At 37.1% G+C, this 20,668-nt stretch overlaps 1 protein-coding gene across 2 annotated transcripts in view; it reads left to right on the top strand.

Moving 5' to 3' along the window:
- TAX1BP1 (Tax1 binding protein 1) overlaps positions 1 to 20,668 on the top strand; it is a 97,172-nt gene that overhangs the window by 29,300 nt on the left and 47,204 nt on the right. For both annotated transcript variants that reach the window (XM_045495168.1, XM_045495169.1), the window contains exons 5-7: positions 2,038 to 2,196; positions 18,002 to 18,150; positions 18,243 to 18,333. In XM_045495168.1, the coding sequence (XP_045351124.1) occupies positions 2,038 to 2,196; positions 18,002 to 18,150; positions 18,243 to 18,333 (399 nt within the window). The remainder of the gene's footprint in view (positions 1 to 2,037; positions 2,197 to 18,001; positions 18,151 to 18,242; positions 18,334 to 20,668) is intronic.

The raw sequence follows: 20,668 nt of genomic DNA on the forward strand, positions 1-20,668 counted from the left end.
TTGATAAAGAAAATTGAAATTTCTGTCTCTTAAATGCTGAGATAAAATATTTTTATATCTGACCCAATTTTTTTGATAAATATTTTGAATTTCCACATTCATCAAAATCTTTAATGGTTTTATCTAAAACTACACAAAAATAGTACAAATATATGAGATATTATTTGTGGCACTGTTGACATTGAAGGGTTATGTCTTGTGTTAATTTAACAGGTGAACCTTGATTGAATTTTCGATTTTTTAAAAAATAGGTCATAGTTATCTACCATTATTCACAAAATATCTATCTATTGGATGTTATAAAATTATTAATTTTCTTATTTATGATAGTGGTAGTTGTTGAAAAGGAGACTGTCTTTAGGAGATGCTTGCTCTGAGTACTTAGGGGTGAAATGTCTGCAATTTCAAATGGTTGTAACAAAAAACAAAAACATAAGCAAATGATAAAGGGAGATGGAGTTAAACATGGTGAAATATTAATAATCAGTGAATTTAGGTGATGGGTGTCAGTTATAAAATTTTCACTATTTTGTGTGCTTGGAAGATTTCAAATACAAAATTGGAGGCAGGAATTAGACTTGTATACATTTTTATCTAATTTGAATTCCTTTTTAAAATTTCTATTTAACATTCAGTAAACTCTTCAAAAAGTATATGCCAGTTAAGTGTATCACTGGGAAAATTGGTTCTTTCATAATGTTTCTGTTGCACCATGTCAAGATATGTTTTCACTTTTAAGCTGCCAGAAAATTTAGAGCCAAAAATTGGTTTTCAGAATATAAGGTATAAAGGAAGTTTAGTGAATAAATAAACTTTTCTTTTTTGAGGGCATTTGATTGCTGTTATTTTCATTTGGTCTGATGGAAGAGGTAGAAGGGTCATTCTAAAAATTTGCTGCTCTTCCAACTTTCATAAGACCCATTTTAGAGTTTAATCAGTTTGATTCCATGACCCTGGAGAAACAATTTAGTGTACCAGGAGAAAACTTTATTTTAGCTAAATGTATGATGCCTCCTTTGCAAAATTTTCCCTCTGAGTCTTCATTATTCCCATTTGAATCAAAGACTGTTTGTTGTAAGAGAAAAGTTAACTATTTTATTTACTACTATTTTAGGTCCTTTAATTAGTAATTTTAGAATATTGGAGGTTTTGCTGAATTGAGTTACTGTTAGTGTGCCCCCCAAAATCAATTATGTAATTTATTGTTACAATCTGCATTTTTGTCCTAAAATTTGCAGTTTTTTAAAGTTTGTTTTAATTTAGCTAAATAGAGCAGCTGTTATTCCTTAGTACCAAAAGTTTTAAGAGTAATGCCATAGGTGATGGTCTTCTATAACACACAAGGGAGTTCTTAGTACATTCAAAGATCTCTCCTAGCTTTACATTTAAGAAGAGTTATGAAATAGATATATGATTTCACTCATGTAGAATTTGAGAAACTCAACAGATGAACATAGAGGAAGGGAAGGAAAAATAAGATAAAAACAGAGGGAGGTAAACCATAAGGAGACACTTAAATACAGAGAACAAACTGAGGGTTGCTGGTTAGGGGGGTGGGTGGGTTAAATGGGTGATGGGCATTAAGGAGGGCACCTTTTGGGGGATGAGCACTGTGTGTCATATATAAGAGATGAATCACTGGGTTCTACTAAAGCTAAGACTGTACTGTATGTTAACTAACTTGAATTTAAATAAAAAAAAAGTGGTATACATTTTCTTCTTGATAAATACTCAAGAAAAACCCAGAATTAAGTCACTTAGAAAACTTAATATGCCCTATTTTTGGTACTAATTTGAAAATTGATTAGCAGGGAACTTCATAATAAAGTTTATTGATTTTATACCTTTTAATGTTTCCTTTTTTGCCCAAAGAAGGTTTAAATTTGATTTATGAGTTTTTATTTACATGTATGATTCATGAAGTAAATCGTATGTAAAAGTTCTTTTTGTGCATTTCTTTACTATTTTTTTGAGATGGAAAGCAACTAATCACATTTTAGGATTATAAAAAATCAATGTGAGTTTTTTGTTTTATAGTTGAAAATTGAGAAAACCATGAAAGAAAAAGAAGAACTATTAAAGTTAATTGCTGTCCTGGAAAAAGATACAACACAACTTCGAGAACAAGTTGGAAGAATGGAAAGAGAGCTTAACCATGAGAAAGAGAGATGTGACCAGCTGCAAGCAGAGCATAAGGTTAGTTGTGTTTTATGTCACTGTTTGGAGTTGATAGTATATTGCTTGAAACTCCACTTTTTCAAGAACTTAAACCAGTTAAAGTGAATAAAAACTACCTGTTTAAAAAAAACAAAAAACAGCATTTAGATACATACTTAGAGGAGAATAGGTCTGTTCCTGTCAGTTTTCTTCCACAGCTTCTTTTATGTTATAAATGTTTAAAATACTTTTAGCTTTTTTTGGTACCAGACTTGATGAGGTGGTTCCTGACAACTGTTTTTTTTTGTTTTTTTGTTTTGTAAGTTTATTCATTTATTATTTCTGAGAGAGCACACAAGCAGGGAAGGGACAGAGAGAGAGAAGGAGACACAGAATCTGAAGCAGGCTCCGGGATTTGAGCTGTCAGCACAGAGTGCCCATGTGGGGCTCAAACTCATGAACTTGAGATCATGACCTGAGCTGCAGTTGGTTACCGACTGAGCAACCCAGGCACCCCACTGTGTTTTTTGTTTTGTTTTTTAATGTTTGTTTATTTTGACAGAGAAAGAGAGCATGTGAGTAGGGAGAGGGGGAGAGAGAATCCCCAGGCTCAGTGTAGAGCTTGACGTGGGGTTCAGTCCCACCTGCACGAGGTTGCAACCTGAACTGAGATCAAGAGTTGGATGCTTAACCAACTGAGCCACCCAGGTGCCCCAACTGACAACTGTTTCTATATGATTTATATCTAATTGTAAAATAATTGATCAGTATTTGGGGGGGGGGGCGGTTGGAAATATAATTAGGAGTGATAAATGCTGATTAAGGGGAGAATAGAACAAAATAGTTAAAGTTACTTTTCCAAAAAGTGGAATTCAATGAAATGTAGTATTAGGCAAAATTTTGAAATCTTTGATGTGAGCAATGCTATAAATTATCCTAAAAAAAAACCCCACATAATTAAAATTGGCACAATTTCTTGAGGTAAGAAAAAGAAGTATAAGTATAAAACAGTGTAGTTTCATTAGAGATGCAAATGGATTTAATTTAGGGTGGCTCAGTTGTGCTCAGCTGAGCATCTGACTCTTGATTTCAGCTCAGGTCACGATCTCAAGGTTCGTGAGTTTGAGCCTCACATCGGGCTCTGTGCTGACAGTGTAGATCCTGCTTGGAATTCTCTCTCTCCCCTCTCTGCTCACTCTTTGTCTTTCTGTCTCTCAAAATAAACAAAAAAAAATGATATAACTTAATAGTTGAAAATAAAAAGCAATCACCTGGTCATTGACCTGTTATTTTCATAAGAAAAGTAATTGGTTAGTTTTTCAAACACAGATTGCAATGATACATATCACAGTCTCACAACTAGTTGGATATTCTTATGTCTTTTGACATGATTGACCCCAAAGATGGGATGTGTTCCATTCTCTTGTCCAACAAGGCCTAGAGCAGTTAATTATTACTTGAACCAACAGTACAATGATTTTCAATAATTTTTATACTCCAGTAGAGTAGGTGTAAATTGCACACCTGAACAGAGATGATACAGAAATAGGGCTTAAATTCTGAAAAACTTTCTCTTGACTTGTAGTTGTTTGAAGAGTATTCTTTTGAGTTAGAGGGTGACCTATCAAACAATGTGTACAATTCTAACTCTTCCTTTAGATATCTGTAATGTCTCTGTTATTACCATTTGCCTTTTTAGTTTAAAATAAGCAGTTATTCCCCCAATTTTACTATTAGTATCTTGCAGTAAAAGCAGGTATACTGAATTAAAATATGATAAGATACCAAATGTGCCTACCTTGATTGTTAGGACATTTCAGCTAAATTATGTATCCAGTTATTTTAACTCCCTGGCTGTTTTGTATAGTTCTTATTCTTTTCTCTCTATTCTTTACATGTTTATTTCGTTTGTGCCTGGGTTTGTCGGTTTTCCAAAGTGGAATGCCAATCTTTTTTTCTTTCACTCAATTACAACAAATTAGAGGGGTGGAAGTGAGATAGAAGATGATATTCATGAAAATGGCCCATCACAGCATGTACTTGGCCCATAAGATCAAAAATGCCCTGAAATGTGGCCTTTGAGGTTTCAAATCTGATCAACTTGAAATCCAAGGGAAGAATGGATGATTGGAAGAATAGGAATGGTGGAATGGTAGGCTTTCAATTGTGTGAGATTACTCATGTGCATCAGGTCGTGCCTCTGGTTCAGTCGAGTATTAGCTGAGAGTTAATGCTGTCCACATGACGAGGGTTAAGCGCTACAGATAAGACTATTATAAGAGAGCTTATTCTGACATACTTAGATTGAGAAAGTGGTAGACTGAGGGCAGGGGATTAATAAAACAAAATAAAATTTGTAGGAGATTGTGGCTCTTGTATCCAGAAGAGGTCTTCAGAAGTTTTTATGGCAACTCCTAAGTCTTGATGACAGACACTAATCTTGGAGGGGACTTCTTCCCTGCTACTATTCTTGTGTTGGTATTGTACTCTGGGAAGATGAAACAGGTAGAAGTGATATATTTTTTTTAATGGTATTCTATACTATGAAAATGGTAATTAAAAAAAGGACCTAGAACGGTGTTTGCTACATAATAGATTCTCACTACATGTAGCTATTATTTTACTAGTTTTCATAATGATGATCTAGAGAAAGAACCAAAATGTGAATAAAATCTAAATATGAAATCCATGCCATTTTCCTCAGACTCTAGAAATGATACTTATATAATGTTGAAAAAAATTTCTTAGTCATATGTTGGCAATTGCCTGTTTATTTCTGGGGATGAAATAATGGGCTTGCAGGGAAAAATAGTTCCTTTTCTTTTCTAATCACGGGGCTTTTTAATGAATTTTTTTTTTTTTTTTCCACCTCCGGAATCAGTCTTCCTCTAATCAGGCAGGCCTGCTGGGCAGCTAGAAGTCGCTTGCCTTAGTTGGGTGGCTTATAAAATCCATGACATTTCTTGGCACTTGTTTTAAATCTCTTTTGTGGTGTGAATTCTAAAAAACAATCTTGATGCTTGTTAATTGTCTTCTAAATGTTTTCTCTTTGAGGTCCTGGGTGTATGTACTGCTGAATATCTGAAGGGCTATTATGGTGTATCATCTACAATTTCACTTAAAATTTTAGAATGGACAGTATGGAACAGAATGATCTGTAGCACACCTTCAATTTCTTCATGATAGAAGAAATTGTGTTTTCATTGTTTTATAAAATAAGATTAGCTTGTTAGCCATTCAATACCTGACAAATACTGAGTTAAATGTTTATAAAATAAAAACTTTCATCTTTTACAAATATTGACTTTTTTCATTGTAAAATGCCAATAGAAACACTCCTATTTTGTAAATTAAAAGAATTGAATGTGTTAAGGTTATCAAAAACAGATTGGCTTAAATGTTTAATTATGTTTTAGATTATTTTGTGTAATTGGCTGCTTAAAGGAATAAATTAGGATTACAAAGTAGATTAAAACTGAAACCAACTAACATCTATAAATAATTATAAAATACATATTATATTTCACCTGTATTTTAATGTGATCTGCGTATGTTCTGTCATTCATGGGTACCCTAGATTTAAAAAGTAATTATTTTCATAATTAAGGATAATTTTTACATTCATTTCTAATTCACCTCTAAGTGTAGATTTTTCTCTCCTATGATAGGCTGATTAATAAAAATAAGTCATTATACTTAATGCAAGCCAGGTGCAGTTCCTAGTGTTTACTTATGTTAACTCATTTAATCCTATAAGGTGGGCATTGTTACGTAGGAATTTTACAAAGATAGCACAGAGGTGTTACTTAACCTGCCTAAGACTGAACAGTTTGTAAAGTGGTAGAGGCAGGCTATGTGTCTCCTTCTAGTACTCTTAATGACGCTCTATACTTTTGCCTGAAAGGACTAAAGATTTGAGCTTATCTAATTGATCTTTTTCTAAAAACAGCTTTATTGAAATGTGATTTATAACTGGCATACCATAAAGTCCAACACTTTACAATAGACAATTCAGTGGTTTTTATTACATGTATAGAATTATGCAGTAATTTCCATAACCTAATTTTAGCACACTTTCATCACCCCAGAAGAAACCTGTTACCTGTTGGTGGTCATTCTCTATTTCCTTTCCCCTTGGTCCCAGGCAACCACTAAACTAAATTTCTTTCTCTGTGGATTTGTGTATTTTGGGCATTGCATACAAATGGAATCATGTGTGGCCTTTTGTGTCTGGTTTCTTTCACTTAGCATAATGTTTTCAAGGCCCATCCATAGTATAATAATTATCAGTACTTTATTTCATTTTATTGTCAAGTAATATTCCGTTGTATTGATTAGTCTTTTTTTACCCTAACCTTACATTTTTTAGACTTACATAAAAATGAGCAGTTTCGGGATGCCTGGGTGGCTCAAGTCAGTTAAGCAGCCGACTTTGGCTGAGGTCATGATCTGGTGGTTCACAAGTTCAAGCCCTGTGTCAGGCTCTGTGCTGAAAGCTCAGAGCCTGGAGTCTGCCTCAGAGTCTTTCTTTCTCGGCCCCTCCCCTGCTTACGCATGTATGTGCTCTTTCTCTCACAAATAAATGAAAAAACATTTTAAAAAATTAAAAAAATGAATAGTTTGTAGGTATATTCATTATGTATTTGAAAATTAGAAGATTAAAAACTGAGGCTCGGGAAACCAAATGATAATAACGAGTCTTGTTTTTCAAATAGGACTAAAATAAACTATGGCTTTAAGTTTTGTAGTTTTCTTTTGGAGCCTAAACTATGAATTGAGTTTTTTTAATAAGATACATTTTTTTTTTTTTAATGTTTATTTTTGAAAGAGAGAGAGGAAGACACAGAATCTGAAGCAGGCTCTAGGCCCTGAGCTGTCAGCACAGAGCCATGCGGGGCTCGAACCCATGAACTGTGAGATCATGACCTGAGCTGAAGTCGAACACTTAATTGACTGAGTCACCCAGGCACCCCACCATAAAATATATTCTTAACTTGAATGTTGATAATATAAGATGTACTTCAGTGTATTTTTTGGTATGATTTTTAAAATAATTGTGGATAGTAACCCCTTACCACATGGTTGATTTGCAAATATTTTCTCCCATTTTGGAAGTCACTTCTTACTATTTTTTTTTTAATGTTTATTTATTTTTGAGACAGAGAGCATGAACGGGGGAGGGTCAGAGAGAGAGGGAGACACAGAATCTGAAACAGGCTCCAGGCTCTGAGCTGTCAGCACAGAGCCCGACGCGGGGCTCGAACTCGCAGACCGCGAGATCACGACCTGAGCCGGAGTTGGATGCTCAACCGACTGAGCCACCCAGGCGCCCTGGGAGTCGCTTTCATTTTGATAATTTGATTTGTTGTGCAGAAGCCTTTTAGTTTGCTGTAGTCCACTTCTTTATTTTTCACTTTTGGTGTCAAATTCAGAAAATTCTAAGACCAGTGTCAAGGAGCTTCTTTCTCGGAGTTTCATGGTTTCAGGTCTTAAGTCTTTGAGTTGATTTGTTGTATGTGGTGTAAGGTAGTAGTTCAGTTTCATTCTTTGGCATGTAGCTGTCCACTTTTCCCAACACCATTTAGAGAAGAGATTGTTTTTTCCCCGTTGTATATTCTTGGCTCCTTTTCCATGAATTAATTGACCATATATGCATTGGTTTATTTCTCTTTTCTTTATTCTGTTCCGTTGATCTGTGTGTAAATATGTTACATATCCATGTGTAACAAGCATTATAATGGAATACACAGAAATCATTCAGTTTCATTAAAAGACAGTGTAAGTAAAATTATACTGTCCTATTTTTTTTTCATATTCCCTTACTAATAAATACACATGAAATCTAATTTAAAAATTATTTGTCTGTGGATGGGGTGCCCGGTTGGCTCAGTCAGTTGAATGTCTGACTTTGGCTTAGGTTATGATCTTGCGTTTGTGGGTTTAAGCCCTGCATTGGGCTCTGTGCTGACAGCTCAGAACCTGGGGCCTGCTTCAGATTCTGTGTGTCCCTCTCTGTCTGCCGCTCCCCTGCTCATGCTCTGTCCCTCTTTGTCTCTCAAAAAATAAAATGTTAAAAAAATTAAAAATTACTTGTCTCTGGAATGTATATGTGTTCAGGAAATAACTTAAACAATAAATTTCTTTGTAGGCTAGCTTCCCTTTTAGCTCTAACCAAAAAATTTAATCCTTTGAATCTAGTATTATAAAGGTAGAATATAAGTGTATTTGCTCTTAGCAGATTTTCGACAGAAGTAGTCTTGGAAAAGAAGAATAGTTATTCTTGATGCAGATTTTTTTAAGTGAATTTGTTGTTGCTCCTCAAATAAAGTATAAGTTTTTCTCAAGATAAATTTGTTACCGAAGAGATTATATGAATTTTTAACTTTTAAAGATATTTTAATTCAGAGATCTAAAATAAACTGAAGGGCGCCTAGGTGGCTCAGTCGGTTGGGCATTGACTCTTGATTTTGGCTCAGGTCATGATCCCAGGGTCATGGGATTGAGCCCTTTGTTGGGCTCTGAGCTCAGCATGGAGCCTGCTTAAGATTCTCTCTCTCCTCTGCCCTTCTCCCCTGCTAGCACTCTCTCTAAAACAAAAATAAAAAATAAACTGAAATAAACATGCTAAAATAACTTATTTCAGATTAGTTTACAAAAACAAATAACCCAACTGTAACCTGAACAGGTTGTATTTATGGGGGCAGTGTTAATGAAAGAGGAATTGCCTAATTATTATTTATTTTGTCTTTTATCCTGTCATTTTAATGCCGTGAAGATGTTATTGAACATTGTTAATTATATCTTTGGTATGTTTCTAGAAACCAGAGAAGATGCACTTATATTCTATGTAGATAACTGTATATAGCTCAGTGTTTTAGTTGATTTCAGGAAGCAGAGTGTTTGAGAAAAGCCAGATTAAGTCAGATGAGTAAGGTTCATTTTAAAATCTAACAATTTCCATAAAAAACATAATCCTTTAAAATGTTTATTTTTGAGAGAGAGAGCATAAGTGGGGGAAGGGCGAGAGAGAGAAAGAGAAAAGAGAATCCAAAGCAGGCTGCCTGCTGTCCTTGCAGAGCCTGATGTGGGGCTCAAACTCATGAACCTTGAGATCAACACCTGAGCTGAAGTCAGATGCTTAACCAACTGAGCCACCCAAGGGCCCCAATAACATAATCCATTTGCCAATAATTTGCTGTTTAGAGCATTCAGTTACTAATTTACTAAATTTTACCACTGTATACATTTGAATCCAGAATACTTTTTCGAAATAGTTGTCCATGATAATATTTATTTATTTTGAGGGGGGAAGAGAGGCAGAGAGGGAGCAAGAATCCCAAGCAGGCCCCAAGCTCAGTCTGGAGCCCTATATTGGACTCGATCCCATGATGGTGAGATCATGACCTGAGCCAAAATTAAGAGTCAGTTGCTCAACCCACTGAGCTACCCAGGCACCCCAGTTGTCCTAATATTATATCTGTTTTTTTTCAGATTGTATTCATTTGAAATCAGAATTTGGTGTTTTTTTAAACATGAGAATAAGTATGTTCTGTTACTTCAGATTTTTTTAGTGTGTGCTTAGCCACCCAAGTGGCTGGCTGGCTTATTTATTTATTTTTATCTGGTTCATATTTGAGAGTTGACTTGAAGGAATTGCTAATAGTGGCTCGTGGTAGCAGGGATTCTTTAATCTCAGAGGAGGGGATGAAGTCAGCTACATGAATTTGGAATGTCCAAATCCCTTAATCTCCTTTTGTCTCCATTGTTGTAATTGTTCTTATCTTGGTACACAGTGTAGCAGACTTAATCTGCTTAAGTTTTACTTTAATATTAGAATTATGTTTTGGGGCATGATTTGCAAATATTGACTGAATATTTATCTTAAATTTCAAGTGCTTTTCAAAGATTGTGTTCTAAATTCTTTTTTAAAAAGTTGGTTTTTGAAAGAAAGCAGGAGTTTTAGTTTGTGTGTACTACTACAGACTTTAATGTCATTTTCATGCTAAGAAGGACCTAGCCATATTGAGATGCTATATGCTTCACTCAGACATGGGAACTAGAGGCCTGAAAAAGAATCTCAAGCATTTTCATGCCATTAGAAAATCGGTATGGATTCTGAGAAGCTATTAGGTGCTTTAATGGGTACTGGAGAAAGATGTTAAGACTCTTCAAGTTACATTAGAATTAATTTGTGACTCACTGTAGAGTTAACTTAGCTCATAGGTAAAGCAGTTAGTTAATATTTTGCATTTAGTTGCTTATGAATCTTCTGATTCTTGGCCCATACATTTTTTAGAATGCTGTTTACCTGATATAGAACTTCATTAGTTACAGATTCAGAAACTAGTTTTTGCTTCTAGGCAATCTAATCTTTGTTTTAGGAAGAAATACCTAGATTAAATCTGTAAGCTATTTACTGTGCAAAAAGAGCATTTGGTAAAACCAGCAATACAAAATTAAAAAAAAGAAAACAAAACACAGCTATTAGAAACCTCTCTGGCGGTGGAGGACTAGGAAGATGGCGGCATAGGAGGATGCTGGGCTCACCGCGCGTCCTGCTGATCAATTAGATTCCACCTACACCTGCCTAAATAACCCAGAAAACCGCCAGAGGATTAGCAGAACGGAGTCGCCGGAGCCAAGCGCAGACGAGAGGCCCACGGAAGAGGGTAGGAAGGGCGGCGAGGCGGTGCATGCTCCACGGACTGGCGGGAGGGAGCCGGGGCGGAGGGGCGGCTCGCCAGCCAAGCAGAGCCCCCGAGTGTGGCTGGAAAAAGCGGAGGGGCCTGATGGACTGTGTTCCGACAGCAAGCGCGACTTAGCGTCTGGGAGGTCCTAAGTTAACAGCTCTGCTCGGAAAGTGGGAAGGCTGGAGGACAAAGGGAGGGAGAGCTGCTGAGCCCCCGGACGACAGAGCTCAGTTTGGTGGGGAACAAAGGCGCTCGCCAGTGCCATCTCCCCCGCCCATCCCCCAGCCAAAATCCCAAAGAGAACCAGTTCCTGCCAGGGAACTTGCTCGCTCCGTGCAAACCCCCAACTCTGTGCTATTGCGGAGCCAAACCTCCGACAGCGGATCTGACTCCCTCCCGCTGCCACAGGGCCCCTCCTGAAGTGGATCACCTAAGGAGAAGCGAGCTAAGCCTGCCCCTCCTGCCCCTGTGCACCTTGCCTACCCACCCCAGCTAATACGCCAGATCCCCAGCATCACAAGCCTGGCAGTGTGCAAGTAGCCCAGACTGGCCACACCACCCCACAGTGAATCCCGCCCCTAGGAGAGGGGAAGAGACGGCACACACCAGTCTGACTGTGGCCCCAGCGGTGGGCTGGGGGCGGCCATCAGGTCTGACTGCGACTCCGCCCACCAACTCCAGTTATACACCACAGCACAGGGGAAGTGCCCTGCAGGTCCTCACCACGCCAGGGACTATCCAAAATGACCAAGTGGAAGAATTCCCCTCAGAAGAATCTCCAGGAAATAACAACAGCTAATGAGCTGATCAAAAAGGATTTAAATAATATAACAGAAAGTGAATTTAGAATAATAGTCATAAAATTAATCGCCGGGCTTGAAAACAGTATACAGGACAGCAGAGAATCCCTTGCTACAGAGATCAAGGGACTAAGGAACAGTCACGAGGAGCTGAAAAACGCTTTAAATGAAATGCAAAACAAAATGGAAACCACCACAGCTCGGATTGAAGAGGCAGAGGAGAGAATAGGTGAACTAGAAGATAAAGTTATGGAAAAAGAGGAAGCTGAGAGACAGATAAAAAAAATCCAGGAGTATGAGGGGAAAATTAGAGAACTAAGTGATACACTAAAAAGAAATAATATACGCATAATTGGTATCCCAGAGGAGGAAGAGAGAGGGAAAGGTGCTGAAGGGGTACTTGAAGAAATAATAGCTGAGAACTTCCCTGAACTGGGGAAGGAAAAAGGCATTGAAATCCAAGAGGCACAGAGAACTCCCTTCAGACGTAACTTGAATCGATCTTCTGCACGACATATCATAGTGAAACTGGCAAAATACAAGGATAAAGAGAAAATTCTGAAAGCAGCAAGGGGTAAACGTGCCCTCACATATAAAGGGAGACCTATAAGACTCGTGACTGATCTCTCTTTTGAAACTTGGCAGGCCAGAAAGAATTGGCACGAGATTTTCAGTGTGCTAGACAGAAAAAATATGCAGCCGAGAATCCTTTATCCAGCAAGTCTGTCATTTAGAATAGAAGGAGAGATAAAGGTCTTCCCAAACAAACAAAAACTGAAGGAATTTGTCACCACTAAACCAGCCCTACAAGAGATCCTAAGGGGGACCCTGTGAGACAAAATACCAGAGACATCACTACAAGCATAAAACATACAGACATCACAATGACTCTAAACCCGTATCTTTCTATAATAACACTGAATGTAAATGGATTAAATGCGCCAACCAAAAGACATAGGGTATCAGAATGGATAAAAAAACAAGACCCATCTATTTGCTGTCTACAAGAGACTCATTTTAGACCTGAGGACCCCTTTAGATTGAGAGTGAGGGGATGGAGAACTATTTATCATGCTACTGGAAGCCAAAAGAAAGCTGGAGTAGCCATACTTATATCAGACAAACTAGACTTTAAATTAAAGGCTGTAACAAGAGATGAAGAAGGACATTATATAATAGTTACAGGGTCTATCCATCAGGAAGAGCTAACAATTATAAATGTCTATGCGCCGAATACCGGAGCCCCCAAATATATAAAATAACTACTCATAAACATAAGCAACCTTATTGATAAGAATGTGGTAATTGCAGGGGACTTTAACACCCCACTTACAGAAATGGATAGATCATCTAGACACACGATCAATAAAGAAACAAGGGCCCTGAATGAGACATTGGATCAGATGGACTTGACAGATGTATTTAGAACTCTGCATCCCAAAGCAACAGAATATACTTTCTTCTCGAGTGCACATGGAACATTCTCCAAGATAGATCATATACTGGGTCACAAAACAGCCCTTCATAAGTTTACCAGAATTGAAATTATACCATGCATACTTTCAGACCACAATGCTATGAAGCTTGAAATCAACCACAGAAAAAAGTCTGGAAAACCTCCAAAAGCATGGAGGTTAAAGAACACCCTACTAACGAATGAGTGGGTCAACCAGGCAATTAGAGAAGAAATTAAAAAATATATGGAAACAAACGAAAATGAAAATACAACAATCCAAACGCTTTGGGACGCAGCGAAGGCAGTCCTGAGAGGAAAATACATTGCAATCCAGGCCTATCTCAAGAAACAAGAAAAATCCCAAATACAAAATCTAACAGCACACCTAAAGGAAATAGAAGCAGAACAGCAAAGGCAGCCTAAACCCAGCAGAAGAAGAGAAATAATAAAGATCAGAGCAGAAATAAACAATATAGAGTCTAAAAAAAACTGTAGAGCAGATCAACGAAACCAAGAGTTGGTTTTTTGAAAAAATAAACAAAATTGACAAACCTCTAGCCAGGCTTCTCAAAAAGAAAAGGGAGATGACCCAAATAGATAAAATCATGAATGAAAATGGAATTATTACAACCAATCCCTCAGAGATACAAACAGTTATCAGGGAATACTATGAAAAATTATATGCCAACAAATTGGACAACCTGGAAGAAATGGACAAATTCCTGAACACCCACACTCTTCCAAAACTCAACCAGGAGGAAATAGAAAGCTTGAACAGACCCATAACCAGCGAAGAAATTGAATCGGTTATCAAAAATCTCCCAACAAATAAGAGTCCAGGACCAGATGGCTTCCCAGGGGAGTTCTACCAGACGTTTAAAGCAGAGATAATACCTATCCTTCTCAAGCTATTCCAAGAAATAGAAAGGGAAGGAAAACTTCCAGACTCATTCTATGAAGCCAGTATTACTTTGATTCCTAAACCAGACAGAGACCCAGTAAAAAAAGAGAACTACCGGCCAATATCCCTGATGAATATGGATGCAAAAATTCTCAATAAGATACTAGCAAATTGAATTCAACGGCATATAAAAAGAATTATTCACCATGATCAAGTGGGATTCATTCCTGGGATGCAGGGCTGGTTCAACATTCGCAAATCAATCAACTTGATACATCACATTAACAAAAAAAAAAGAGAAGAACCATAAGATCCTGTCAATCGATGCAGAAAAGGCCTTTGACAAAATCCAGCACCCTTTCTTAATAAAAACCCTTGACAAAGTCGGGATAGAAGGAACATACTTAAAGATCATAAAAGCCATTTATGAAAAGCCCACAGCTAACATCATCCTCAACGGGGAAAAACTGAGAGCTTTTTCCCTGAGATCAGGAACACGACAGGGATGCCCACTCTCACCGCTGTTGTTTAACATAGTGCTGGAAGTTCTAGCATCAGCAATCAGACAACAAAAGGAAATCAAAGGCATCAAAATTGGCAAAGATGAAGTCAAGCTTTCGCTTTTTGCAGATGACATGATATTATACATGGAAAATCCGATAGACTCCACCAAAAGTCTGCTAGAATTGATACATGAATTCAGCAAAGTCGCAGGATACAAAATCAATGTACAGAAATCAGTTGCATTCTTATACACTAACAATGAAGCAACAGAAAGACAAATAAAGAAACTGATCCCATTCACAATTGCACCAAGAAGCATAAAATACCTAGGAATAAATCTAACCAAAGATGTAAAGGATCTGTATGCTGAAAACTATAGAAAGCTTGTGAAGGAAATTGAAGAAGATTTAAAGAAATGGAAAGACATCCCCTGCTCATGGATTGGAAAAATAAATATTGTCAAAATGTCAATACTACCCAAAGCTATCTACACATTCAATGCAATCCCAATCAAAATTGCACCAGCATTCTTCTCGAAACTAGAACAAGCAATCCTAAAATTCATATGGAACCACAAAAGGCCCCGAATAGCCAAAGGAATTTTGAAGAAGAAGACCAAAGCAGGAGGCATCATAATCCCAGACTTTAGCCTCTACTACAAAGCTGTCATTATCAAGACAGCATGGTATTGGCACAAAAACAGACACATAGACCAATGGAATAGAATAGAAACCCCAGAACTAGACCCACAAACGTATGGCCAACTCATCTTTGACAAAGCAGGAAAGAACATCCAATGGAAAAAAGACAGCCTCTTTAACAAATGGTGCTGGGAGAACTGGACAGCAACATGCAGAAGGTTGAAACTAGACCATTTTCTCACACCATTCACAAAAATAAACTCAAAATGGATAAAGGACCTGAATGTGAGACAGGAAACCATCAAAACCTTAGAGGAGAAAGCAGGAAAAGACTTCTCTGACCTCAGCCGTAGCAATCTCTTACTCGACACATCCCCAAAGGCAAGGGAATTAAAAGCAAAAGTGAATTACTGGGACCTTATGAAGATAAAAAACTTCTGCACAGCAAAGGAAACAACCAACAAAACTAAAAGGCAACCAACGGAATGGGAAAAGATATTTGCAAATGACATATCGGACAAAGGGCTAGTATCCAAAATCTATAAAGAGCTCACCAAACTCCACACCCGAAAAACAAATAACCCAGTGAAGAAATGGGCAGAAAACATGAATAGACACTTCTCTCAAGAAGACATCCGGATGGCCAACAGGCACATGAAAAGATGTTCAGCGTCGCTCCTTATCAGGGAAATACAAATCAAAACCACACTCAGGTATCACCTCACGCCAGTCAGAGTGGCCAAAATGAACAAATCAGGAGACTATAGATGCTGGAGAGGATGTGGAGAAACGGGAACCCTCTTGCACTGTTGGTGGGAATGCAAATTGGTGCAGCCGCTCTGGAAAGCAGTGTGGAGGTTCCTCAGAAAATTAAAAATAGACCTACCCTATGACCCAGCAATAGCACTGCTAGGAATTTATCCAAGGGATACAGGAGTACTGATGCATAGGGGCACTTGTACCCCAATGTTCATAGCAGCACTCTCAACAATAGCCAAATTATGGAAAGAGCCTAAATGTCCATCAACTGATGAATGGATAAAGAAATTGTGGTTTATATACACAATGGAATACTATATGGCAATGAGAAAAAATGAAATATGGCCTTTTGTAGCAACGTGGATGGAACTGGAGAGTGTGATGCTAAGTGAAATAAGCCATACAGAGAAAGATACCATATGGTTTCACTCTTATGTGGATCCTGAGAAACTTAACAGGAACCCATGGGGGAGGGGGAGGAAAAAAGAAAAAAAAAAAAAAAAAAAAGAGGTTAGAGTGGGAGAGAGCCAAAGCATAAGAGACTGTTAAAAACTGAGAACAAACTGAGGGTTGATGGGGGGGTGGGAGGGAGGAGAGGGTGGGTGATGGGTATTGAGGAGGGCACCTTTTGGGATGAGCACTGGGTGTTTTATGGAAACCAATTTGACAATAAATTTCATATATTATAAAAAAAAAAATAAAAAAATAAAAATCCACCAAGCAACTTGCAAAAAAAAAAAAAAAAAAGAAACCTCTCTGGCTATCTTTATAAATGAGCAAGACAAATAAATGAAAAATGTGTCAGATTTTGCAAGAATCCTTGGATATTGACAGCAGTTTACAGCAGAGGGAATAAATATTATTTGCTTTCTGTGGTCATTGGAATCAGACAAGCATTTAGTTTTTTTGTATGACAGTCTTTAGTTAATGTTGCAGATTCAGTAAACATTTGCTTTGAGCAAAAATAAAACCAAGAGAGTGTATCTGACCATTATTGTGATGAGCTTTTTAATGAAGATGCAACATAGCAATTTTCATATTCTTAAGTAATCTCTACACCCAGTATGGGGCTGGAGCAATTTTTATATTTTAGTGATATATTTAAAGTGGTATTTCCCTTATAAGTAAAAAATTTGGCTGACTTTATGAAAAAGTTGTTTGTAAATACTGTATAACATTTGTTACATTTAAATTGTAAGACTGGTGCTTTCCTTTAGCTTCTGCTGTTGCCTAGATGGGTGGTACTTTTATATGTGGAAAGTTTTAAAAGTATTTTTTAACAAAACCAGTTTGTTTTAATTTATCAGTTCTTTGAGGTATAGTTTTCCATAACAGTACTTTCATATGCACTGATACATTTGATTCTCATGATTTTATAAAGTGAGGGAGAAGAGGCTTTATTATCTTCATTTTACAGACATAAATTGGGCTTAGCGAGGAGCTTGACCAAGTTCTTATAAGTTAAATGTCTTGATGTGTTAAAATTTTTTTAAACTTTTAAATTATTTGTCCAAAGTGGAATATTCTATTTTAAATAGAAGTAATTTTTTTTTTTTTTTTTAACTGCATTTACTACTTTTGTATTTCAGTTTCTTTGAGTATTTGTTCAGGCCTCTGAGCCACAGTGGCAGGATCATTAGGAACCTTGCTTTAGACATGTATCTTAACTTAGTGCTTTGGTATAATTATCAGTGGCACTTAGCATTCTGTGCTGTAATAAGTTGTTAACCTTGGTAGTATCATTTGAAACCTGATTTGTCACTGGAGTAGCATTGAAAAACAGGATGTCAAAAATGAAAGTGACCAGTTTAAAATGTTTTCTCTCATTTTTTGTTGCCTGCCCTCTGGTGGAGAAGTTTGTGAAATCAACAATTGGTGGTTGAGAAGTCTGGAAAGGAAATTAATAATTGTTTCATTTGGTATATATAAAGTTGAATGTATATTTCCGTTTCAGGTTTAGTTTTTAATCTAGTTTATAAACTTTAGAGGGGACAAATGTGGGATTAACAATTTAAGAATACATAGATTTCTTAAAGATTTGCAAATTTGTCATAGAAATTACATTTCCCAAAATACTCCTTGTTGTTTCTAAGGGTCTTGTTGAAGTATCACAAAGTTTAAGAACGGAAAATGAAGAGTTTAAGAAGAGATACAATGATGCTACGTCCAAAGCTCTCCAGCTTGAGGAAGATATTGTGTCAGTGACACATAAAGCGATTGAAAAAGAAACTGAATTAGACAGGTATTTCTGATGGTTTTAAAAAATAACTTTATGTTCCAAAAATGTTTTAAAGAAGGTTTTTTTGGGTCTGTATTAATGTCACTTTAATTCAGTTTAAAGGATAAACTCAGGAAGACACAGTGTGAAAGAGAACAACTGGAATGTCAATTGAAGACCGAAAAGGATGAGAAGGAACTTTATAAGGTAGTTTATTCTTTCCATTTCTATTCGTTATCTCTTGCTGTGTAACAAGTGATCCCAAAACTTAGTGGTTAGGGATTTGGGAGCAGCTTAGCTACGTGGTTCTGGCTCAGGGTCTCCTGGTCAGTTGCAGTTAGGATGTTGGTACGGGCTGCAGTCAGCTTAAAGGCTTGATTGGAACCAGAGGATCTGTCAGGGTGGCTCATGCAAATGACTTTTGGCAGGATGTCCTTCAATTTCTTGTTGTGTGGCCTCCTCAGTGGCTGCTTGAATGTTTTCACAACATGGCAGTCCGTTTCCCTTGGAGTGAGCTATCCAAGAGAGAGCAAGGAGGAGGTCCCAGTGCACTTTGTGACCTAGCCAGCGAAGTTGTATGCTGGTGCTTCTACTTTGTCTTATTCATTAAAGACAAGTCACTTGGTACAGTCAGCACTTAAGGAGAAGGGAATTGAGTTCCACTTCTTGCAGAGAGGAAGTATCAAAGGATTTGGGGACCTTTTAAGACTACCCCATGGTGTATAGTCCCTAAAAGTTTTCAGGGAATTTGCTGGTTTTTAGTTGCTTAGCAGGTAATACATGATAAGTCAAAGAGATTTAATACTATAACAAGATACTTATTAGAATTTATAAAACCTAATTGTTTTCCCCTTTAAGAACATATAAATCTCAGAACATTAATTTATTTCTGTGATGATCATTATGTTTCAGAGTTTGACTTTTAGAATAATCTTCAGAGAATGTCATTTTAAAAAATAATCTTTCTGGGGTGCCTGAGTGGCTCAGTTAAGTGTCCGACTTCCACTCAGTCATGATCGTGTGGTCTGTGAGTTTGAGCCCCACATCAGGCTCTGTGATGACAGCTTGGAGCCTGAAACCTGTTTTGGATTCTGTGTCTCCCTCTCTCTGCCCCTCCCCCGCTCATGATCTGTCAGTCTCCATCTCAAAAATAAATAAACGTTAAAAAATAATTTAAGAAATCTGACAGATCATTACCTTTTGAAATTGTTCTTCATTTTTAAATGATTCTGAAATAGAATGGTTAGCCTAAATATCAATAATGTTGTGGATATAAATTGAGACATGTTTATCTTAAGTGTTCTTATCTTAGCAGTTTTTTTTTTTTTTAATGTTTGTTTATTTTTGAGAGAGAGACAGAATGCGACTGGGTTAGGGGTAGAGAGAGAGGGAGACACAGAAGAACAAGCAGACTCCTGGCTCTGAGCTGTCGGCCCAGAGCCCGACGGAGGGCTCGAACTCACGAGCCTCGAGATCATGACCTTAGCTGAAGTCAGACGCTCAACCAACTGAGCCACCCAGGTGCTCAGCAGTTCTTGAAGGCAGTTCCAGATGAGGAATTTCAAGAACTTTTTGAGTTAAGTCAGTATCATTTGGAGAGATTCCGTCTCTTGATTAGATTAGAAAAGGGCTCGCTTATGTATTGTGGTATATATTTGATTAGAGAAAAACCTACACCTGTGCGTATATATATTTAGTATTTGAGACCTACAATTTCCACGTAGAAACTGGAATATGATTTGTATTGCCAGTGGTTTTTTCCTTTTTATTTGTGGTGGTGGTGGTGGTTTGTTGTTGGGTTTTTTTTTTGTTTCGTTTCGTTTTGTTTTTTTTTTTTTTTTTAGGAAGATAAAAATAAAATATTGAATCCACCATGCAACTTAGAGCAGAGAGCATGGATGGGGACGTTTTACATGCCATGGATTATACTCATTTTATTTCTTGAATAGCTTATCCCCAGAGCGTGTGTGTGTGTGCATGTGTGTCACTCTCAAAGCAGGAAGAAAAATAGTGATGATTCACTTGTAGGTGGTTTTATGATTTGACCCTTTATAAGAATATATATCTCAAAGTAATGTTTGATTTTTGAACAAGATTTTGTGAAAAAGGGAAATAATACAGATACCTAGAGAAATTGATGTAGTTGGGTTACTGTTGACGTAGTGTTTTTGCAAACACTCTCCAAAAATGCAGCTTAAACTTTTAAAGTTATAAAGCGTTTTTTAACAAAGTGAAAATCTGGCATCTCATAATTTTTTACTCAATGTTACTGTGAATTTCACTGAGAGGATTTCAGGTTTTTTGCCAGGAAAAGACCTGAGCATTATTTCTCTGTGGATAAAGTGCTTTCCATGTCGTTTTCTTGTTAGCACAGTGGGAGATAATAAGAGAAATACAATGTCTATGTCTTCAGTCACTTCAATTCAGTAATAAAATGAATTCTGAAGGCAGACTAGTTAGTATTGGGAAGGGTTTGGGAAGATCCTAAGTAAACCAGTGATGGTAGAGAGGTGTAGTGAATGATAATAACAAGGACAAGTTA

This window comes from Leopardus geoffroyi, chromosome A2 (genome assembly GCF_018350155.1).
Source record: "Leopardus geoffroyi isolate Oge1 chromosome A2, O.geoffroyi_Oge1_pat1.0, whole genome shotgun sequence".
Classification (NCBI taxonomy): Eukaryota; Metazoa; Chordata; class Mammalia; order Carnivora; family Felidae; genus Leopardus; species Leopardus geoffroyi.